The sequence below is a fragment of the Dendropsophus ebraccatus genome, chromosome 1 (genome assembly GCF_027789765.1).
Source record: "Dendropsophus ebraccatus isolate aDenEbr1 chromosome 1, aDenEbr1.pat, whole genome shotgun sequence".
NCBI lineage: Eukaryota > Metazoa > Chordata > Amphibia > Anura > Hylidae > Dendropsophus > Dendropsophus ebraccatus.
The window spans coordinates 12,393,258-12,401,935 of NC_091454.1; the positions used below are offsets into that span (position 1 = coordinate 12,393,258).

The following is an 8,678-nucleotide window of genomic DNA, read 5'->3' on the forward strand; positions in this document are numbered from 1 at the left end:
CCACCCCTTGTCTGCTACACTGTAGGGCCTTAGTGCCAACCGCGCCTTACTAGCATTAATAATTTCCTAACATTTGTGTGCACCAGGACCACATCAATAACACACTGTTTAGAAGGTCTGGCATCACATTAGCTAGGGATGACAATAACAGCTTGGGGGGATTGGGATGTCCCTTTTATTTTTGTGGTGCCAGAATACAGTCAGGCTGGCTGTGTCCTTCACATATTGCCCACACTATTGCCTCTGCACACTATTCTAACTTCTGTCAACATGGTCCAAAGTAGTCTCCACACACCCTCGCCCACATCCACCCACACACACTATCATGTGAATGTTTTATTTTTTGACATGTAATAAATCCATTGCGACATATCTTGTTGTTTCCCGAAATCTTATTTTTTACTTGTTTATGTTTTAGTGTTTAAGGGTTAAAAAAACAAATGATTATTGACTGCCACTAAGGAACTACGAAATACGCTTCAAAATACTTAGTGGACTTTGTTTGCATAGAAAGCTGTATTGAATGTTGCTATTGTGTCTTATAAAATTTTGTTGTATGCTTTACGTTAGTAGAAAATGAACACATGCTGGATGTCCTTCAGGAGAATATTTCTAATCATATGTGAGACATTGCTGTATGTGTTAAAATGAATGTGTCATGATAGGAAATATTATAATGTAGTTAAGTATTTCATTTATCAGGCCAACACTCTCCTGCTGTGGCCACTTCCTGCCTTGGCCACAGATGGCAGCAGAGAGCACTGTCATACATGACAAACAAGGAATCGCAACATTCACTACATGTTCGTAGTAGGTTCACAATACGTGTATTTGAGTCAGTATATTTTGGTCAGTATTGTTAACAAAACCAGTAGTGGCTTAAAAACACAAAGGCTGTGTTCACACAATGTAGAAATAGAGTGGCTGTGCGCCATTTAAAGTGAAATATTGCTAAGTTTTTTTCTAAGAATGGATGTTATTTGGAAATGTCCTTATTTAGTGTTTTAATGGCGCACATCCACAACATTACAACATTGTGTCGAGATCCTTTGGGTGTTTAGAATCCACTGCTGTTTTTGTTAGCTATACTGAGTGAAATACACGTATTGTGAAGCCACTAGCGAAGATGTAGTGAATGCTGCGATTCCTTCTTTTTGAGGTCTGAGCCTGCTCTATGCTGACATCTGTAGCCAAGGCAGGAAGTGGCCAGAGCAGGAGAGGCTTGTGATGAGCACTAACATATTTTGGGACATTAATGTTATTATCATGACACTATCATTTCCACATAGAGCTCTATGTCCGATGGTAGTAGAAATCTCCTCCTGCAGGACATCCAGCATGTGGTCATTATGTACAAAGTGGAGGATATATAAACGTACACACAATAAACTACATAATGTAGCGTTTACACTGGCAGATTGATGTGATGGATTTTGGATAAGAAATCCAGGAGATGACTGTAGACAAGGAACAGGTGATCAAGTAAAGAGCGAGATTTCTAATCTTTGAATACACTCTTCTGTGTTTTACAGAAAAAAAATGGATGATAAAATAATATTTTTGAACCGCAACCTAAGTAGACCACATCCAGCTGGCGCACCTGGGTGATGTGTGGAGGGATATATGTGGTGTGTTAATAGTGATTGTTAAGAAGTGAGATGGACTGTGGCACTAGAAGATATCAGATCCTGTTACATATCCCACACTAGAAAGTTAGACATATAGTGCGCACCCTGCTGGTCACTCCATAGGAAATGCACATGTTTTGATCACATCAATCTTTCAGCACACTAGGTTCAAAGGACTATACAATTAACATTAGCATGATGTGACCATGCTCGATAATTACTGGCCAGTAGTATATCGAGTGAGGTAATGTGTATTTTCGAACACTACTATGTGGGAACACACAACATGTTTTACATACATTGAAAAGGCAGACACATTGTTTAGTCGAATAAGAAAATATATTTTTTGTTTTAGTAAAAAGAGAATGAAAATTAAATATCAACCAATACATCGGGTTCAAACAACAAAAGAAAATAAAAAAACACACATCCCAGAGACAGGTGACATACATGCGGGAAAACATCAGTCCTGTGGCCGTGGCTCATAAGGGAGGCTGTGAAAGGGGCACGGGCACGGCGCCTTCAGGAGTCATGAAGTAGTCAGCAAAGAGGTTCCTGACCACTATCCCGCGGTTGAGTTGTCTCCCTTGGCCATAGTTGATAGGGGCACTAAAAGCTGGCAGTGTCTCCACGTTCACCTCCGGGGTGGGAGCATAGTCCCGAAGGTAGTTGTGGAGAACACAGGCAGCTTTAATGACCATGTCAACTGTGGCCAATTTCAACTGCAGGGCAGTGGTAAACACTCTCCACTGACTAGTCATGATCCCGAAGGCGCACTCCACGAAGTTACGTGCCCGGCTCAGCCTCCGGTTAAATAGTCTCCCCCGTTCATCCAGCCCTCTCCGTGGGTAAGGGCGCAGCAGGTTGTTGAGTAAAGGGAAGGCTTGATCCCCTACCATGACGAATGGAGCGGGATGCGTGGTACCCGGAAGAGGAGTGGGAGGAGGTAGAGTCACGTGATCTAAGAGTATGCGCCGCCCAAACTCTGATCTCAGTAGCGCCCGGGAGTCCCCAGTACTGCCATAGGAGCCGACGTCGATGGCAAGGAAACGATACGTGGAATCAACAACCGCGATCAGGACCACAGAAAAAAATTTCTTATAATTGAAATACTGTGATCCTGATCGCGGTGGTTGCTTCACACGTATGTGCTTACCATCAACCGCCCCTATACAGTTGGGGAAATTGGCCACAGACTGAAAGCCTGCTGCTGACTGCAACCAAATCTCCCGGGTCGGACTGGGCATCACGATGGGCTGCAAATGCTCCCAGATCACGGCGCACGTGCAACTCACAATTCCAGAGATGGTGGACGTACCAACCCTGAATTGGAGGTGCAACGATACATAACTCTCCCCTGTCGCCAAGAATCTGTGAAAAAATGAAAAATAGTATTTTATGATTCTATTTCACATTCAGCTACATATTAAATTATTACATATTTTAACACTATATTAGATTTCACTACAATTACATGAACAAATAGTTCGCATTAAAATAAAGCATCTTCACCTTAACGTTATGAGCAGACGTCCCACAGGAGGGATGGATTTCCGCATGTAGGTGTCCTGTCTCTGGAGATGTGGGGTCAAAATGGAAAGTAAATTATCAAAGGCCTCCATAGGCAGGCGCACGAAGTCCTGGAACTTGTCAGGATGTCTGCAACAAATTAAGAAAAATATTGATCACTAATATTACACACAAACACACATCATAGGAAGATGTCATACGGTTTACAAATGTTGAAATTAACATCAAACGTTGTAAGGATAAACAAAAAACATAATAAAATTATGGACTTTGGGGTAAACATTTGTGGACAGTAACCTTTACATTTGCAATATTACATTCAAAGATTTGACGACTTTGATGTATTCAAATCGACATACCGTCGCAAATCATCATACAGGCAACCAATGTGGCCCCGGGTCTCCCTCCGAACATTGATGGGGTGGACCCAATATCGCCGTCCCACCTCCTGCAGACGGCGCTGCTCTGCGTCTTTTTGCCTCTGAGAAGAATTTGTAAAAAATTACATTTATTATTTTTAAGACATCTCAATTAGTCACAAAATTATTACACAGTTGCATTTAAGGACCTTTGGTCAACAGTACTTAAGGGAGCTTGCATAAACAATACATTTAAATCAATGTTTTACGGATTATAAGCCTAAACAGTTTGTAAGGCTAGTTTGAAATAAGTTACATAAAGCTTTAAAAAAAAAAAAAAAAAAAAAAAAAAAAAAAAAAAATATATAGAGACTTACACACAAACGCTGGTAATAATTACGCATCTTCCACAGGATCGAAAGCACCACGAGCTGGTGCTTGCGGCGCAGCCTCATACGCCGGGCTGGCCCATAGGGCGCATTATTAGCGCCATCAGACATCTTTTTTTTTATTTTTTTGCCATTCAAAACACTACAAGCATATGGGCGTACTTCGCGAGTGGGCGGAGATTTTATAGGGATGTGGGTGTGCTTATTTGGCCCGGGGGCAGATTCATGAATCAAATACATGCTTTTGAGCGGGGCCAAACAAGCCAAGACACATCATGACACTACGGCCGGACTCTTACGATAAGACCGTAAGTGGTTTTCAAATACAGCCGCCAGACCACCCGGAGATGTACGGGACAGAAATTTTAACGCCCGCACTGTTACTACGTGTGAAACCGGCCTTAAGCTGTGACCTTGAAACCATACTGTCAGTGGACATATGTGCAGGGAAGGAACACTTGCTTTTGAACTGCATTACATTCGAATCCCAATTTTTATTTATTTTTTTATACCAAAGATTTACATTGGATTCACTTTTCTCTTTTTTATCACTGTTGGCCTTTTGCAGCCAAGTGTCATATGTGGCCAGAAAGAAGAAGCAAGTGATAAGGTCCAGGGCTTTAGCCTCATGAGACAAACACCATCATGTATGGACATCTTTTATTTTTAGTCTTTTTAGAATTTTCCAGTGACCTTTTTAGGTTATACTTATATAACTTATATAAAGAACATGAGTTACTTATATAAAGTGTATGATTGTATAAGTATTATTTACACAACACCACTAGCCCTAGATAATACATGGATAATACGTTTTTACCGTTCCGGACTATTTTGGAACATGTTGCTTTTGTTTGCAATTCTTATCTTCACCTGGTCTAGGTTAGCCATTGCTCTATGACACTCTATGAAAAGGCCCGATGTAAGGCTGGGACCTAGGAACACAGAACAGGTGAATCCCTAACCCTGGCACCCGACCCGCTGCCCCTTCCTTTTGGAGTGATCGGCTCCTTAGCAGGCCAACCCTAACCTGAATATTGGTCGCTCTTTTAGAATAAGTGGAACACGGAGACAAGGACAAGTAAAAAAAAAAAAAAACACAATAAACTGTCACAGCGGGCAGGGGCCCCCTAGGACGCAAGGGCCCCCGGGTAGCCGCCTACCATGCCCAATGGGTAAGACAGCCCTGAGCGCCCCCCCTTCTCTCTCTCTTGCGACCGCAAGCACTTTCTTGCTTGCGGTCGCAAGAAGAAATCAGGCCCCCGACTGATGCGTCGCTCCCTGGGGGAGCGCACGCATCAGGAACCTCAATGTGCATCGCTGGGACTTCCTGTACCGGAATACCCGTCCCGGGGGCACACTGAGCTTCTATAGGGGGGGATACAGGGGGGAGCCATCTATAAGGGGGGGAATACATGGGGAGCCATCTATAAGGGGGGGATTCAGGGGGAGCCATCTATAAGGGAGGAATACAGGGGGAGCCATCTATAAGGGGGGGATTCAGGGGGAGCCATCTATAAGGGAGGAATACAGGGGGAGCCATCTATAAGGGAGGAATACAGGGGGGGCCATCTATAAGGGAGGAATACAGGGGGAGCCATCTATAAGGGGGGATACAGGGGGAGCCATCTATAAGGGGGTAATACAGGGGGAGCCATCTATAAGGGAGGAATACAGGGGGGAGCCATCTATAAGGGGGGGATTCAGGGGGGAGCCATCTATAAGGTAGGATTCAAGGGGGAGCCATCTATAAGGGGGGGATTCAGGGGGGAGCCATCTATAAGGGAGGAATACAGGGGGAGACATCTATAAGGGGGGATACAGGGGGAGACATCTATAAGGGGGTAATACAGGGGAAGCCATCTATAAGGGGGGAATACAGGGGGGAGCCATCTATAAGGGAAGAATACAGGGGGAGCCATCTGTATGGGGGGAATGCAGGGGGAGCCATCTATAAGGGAAGAATACAGGGGGAGCCATCTATAAGGGGGGAATACAGGGGGAGCCATCTATAAGGGAGGAATACAGGGGGAGCCATCTATAAGGGGGGAATACAGGGGGAGCCATCTATAAGGAGGGGATACAGGGGGGAGCCATCTATAAGGGGGTAATACAGGGGGAGCCATCTATAAGGGAGGAATACAGGGGGAGCCATCTATAAGGGGGATAATACAGGGGGAGCCATCTATAAGGGGGGATTCAAGGGGGAGCCATCTATAAGGGGAAAATACAGGGGAAGCCATCTATAAGGGGGGGATTCAGGGGGGAGCCATCTATAAGGGGGGAATACAGGGGGGAGCCATCTATAAGGGAGGAATACAGGGGGAGCCATCTGTATGGGGGGAATGCAGGGGGAGCCATCTATAAGGGAAGAATACAGGGGGAGTCATCTATAAGGGAAGAATACAGGGGGAGCCATCTGTATGGGGGGAATGCAGGGGGAGCCATCTATAAGGGAAGAATACAGGGTGGAGCCATCTATAAGGGGGGAATACAGGGGGGAACCATCTATAAGGGAAGAATACAGGGGGGAGCCATCTATAAGGTGAGAATATAAGGGGGGAATACAGGGGGAGCCATCTATAAGGGGGGAATACAGGGGGAGCCATCTATAAGGAGGGGATACAGGGGGGAGCCATCTATACGGGGGGGGGGGATACAGGGGGAGCCATCTATAACGGGAATGCAGGGGGGAGCCATCTATAAGGGGGGGAATACAGGGGGAGCCATCTATAAGGGGGTAATACAGGGGGAGCCATCTATAAGGGGGAAATAAAGGGAGGAGCCATCTATAAGGGGGATAATACAGGGGGAGCCATCTATAGGGGGGGGATACGGGGGGAGCCATCTATAAGGGGGTAATATAGGGGGAGCCATCTATAAGGGGGGAATACAGGGGGGGAGCCATCTATAAGGGCGGGATTCAGGGGGAGCCATCTATAAGGGGGATAATACAGGGGGAGCCATCTATAAGGGGGGAATACAGGGGGAGCCATCTGTATGGGGGGAATACAGGGGAAGCCATCTATAAGGGAAGAATACAGGGGGAGCCATCTATAAGGGGGAATACAGGGGGAAGCCATCTATAAGGGAAGAATACAGGGGGAGCCATCTATAAGGGGAGAATACAAGGGGGAGCCATCTATAAGGGGGAGAATACAGGGGGAGCCATCTATAAGGGGGATAATACAGGGGGGATCCATCTATAAGGGGGTAATATAGGGGGGAGCCATCTATAAGGGGAGAATACAAGGGGGAGCCATCTATAAGGGGAGAATACAGGGGGAGCCATCTATAAGGGGGTAATATAGGGGGGAGCCATCTATAAGGGGGATAATACATGGGGGAGCCATCTATAAGGGGGTAATATAGGGGGGAGCCATCTATAAGGGGGTAATATAGGGGGGAGCCATCTATAAGGGGGTAATATAGGGGGGAGACATCTATAAGGGGGTAATATAGGGGGGAGCAATCTATAAGGGGGATAATACAGGGGGGAGCAATCTATAAGGGGCCAATACAGATGTGCAGTGTGTAGAGAGATGAGGATGGTGCCAGAGTGAGGAGCCTAATATGTCTGTCTGGCAGATTCTGTGGATTTGTGGCTCGGAGAAGTTCTCATAACGACCCAGGGAAGAAGATGAAAAGGGAAGAACTCCGATCAGAGAAGACGTCCCCTGTGAGTCACTTGATGTATCTGCACTGTAATTTATATGGTGTATACAACCTGTGTGGAGCTGCATCCACCTCTATATGACTGGATGAGGTGATAGTGATCTGTGTACAGTGGATTAGTCAGTAGCAGTGGCGGTGTTAGTCAGTATGTGGTGGTAATATTTGTTGCTTGTTATCTGGCATTGTGTTTTATTGGATTTAGTATACTGGATTTAGTCAGTAACAATATGGTGGTGATGGTTGTGGTGTGGCGGTAATATTTCCCCCTTGTGTACTGGTATTACCATAAATTGGTATATTGGTAATACCATATATATACCAATAGCATGCTCTTGGTCGAGGAAGGGGAGGGCCATGTTGACAGTCTGCAGCCCTCAGGATATGCTGGGAGTTGTAGTACACCGTAGACAGATGTATTGCTGGACCTTCAGGGCTGATGGTTGTCACCCACAGATTGCAGCCACCAGGAGTTTCTGCACACGCTGATTTCTTAAAAGGTTTTGCCCTCAGAAACTACAACTCCCAGCATACCCTGAGAGCTTTATAAATGTAGGGGGTTCTGAGAGTTTTAGTTCGAAAATGAAAATGTTGTTCACAAGGGATTTGTCACAGATACAGATGAATCCAGGAAAAGAGCGGGGTCAGCATGTCGTCTCACTGGTTCTATGTTGGTGGGCCCCAAGGATCATTTCCTCTGGTGGGCCCCAGGTACCCCAGTCCGACACTGCCGCTGTGACATATTCCCTGTCCCCTGTCCCCAAGCAAGCTCCCTTGTAGGTATTGTGCCTGTGCTGCCGTAGGGGGGGCAATTCGCACCTCTGCCAGGGGGCCCATAATGCTGTTAAGACGGCCCTGCCCCACGCCGGTGGTTGTGAGATCTGGACCAGACGGTGACCAGACCAAACTTCAATAGCTAAGATTTTCACACTGACTCTCCGGGGTCATGGTCACAACCAGGGAAAGTGCTTATTCAGTGTATATTGTTAGATAAATAAACATTGTCTATGTTTGTTTTCACAGCTTATATAATAGTAATGCACATCTGGGTGTAACCTTCACACTTTTGGATATCAGTATGGCTGCAGATGACTGAAGGA

At 45.8% G+C, this 8,678-nt stretch overlaps 1 protein-coding gene across 1 annotated transcript; it reads right to left on the minus strand.

Annotated features, from left to right (window-relative positions):
- Nucleotides 1-1,945: 1,945 nt before the first annotated feature.
- Nucleotides 1,946-3,591, minus strand: LOC138772101 (uncharacterized). Its single transcript, XM_069952241.1, has 3 exons — nt 3,518-3,591; nt 3,141-3,287; nt 1,946-2,999 (listed from the first exon to the last, which is right to left on the minus strand). The coding sequence occupies exons 2-3, from the start codon at nt 3,248-3,250 to the stop codon at nt 2,111-2,113; spliced, it is 999 nt and encodes a 332-aa protein (XP_069808342.1). The 5' UTR covers nt 3,251-3,287; nt 3,518-3,591; the 3' UTR covers nt 1,946-2,110.
- Nucleotides 3,592-8,678: the final 5,087 nt, after the last annotated feature.

What these genes read in the sequence shown, in the direction of transcription:
- LOC138772101 (XM_069952241.1), bottom strand. Translation starts at nt 3,250, where the DNA reads ATGGAGGCCTTTGATAATTTACTTTCCATTTTGACCCCACATCTCCAG. An exon ending in CGTCTGCTCATAACGTTAAG is followed by an intron (nt 3,000 to 3,140) that starts GTGAAGATGCTT and finishes ATTTTTTCACAG; the next exon opens with ATTCTTGGCGACAGGGGAGA.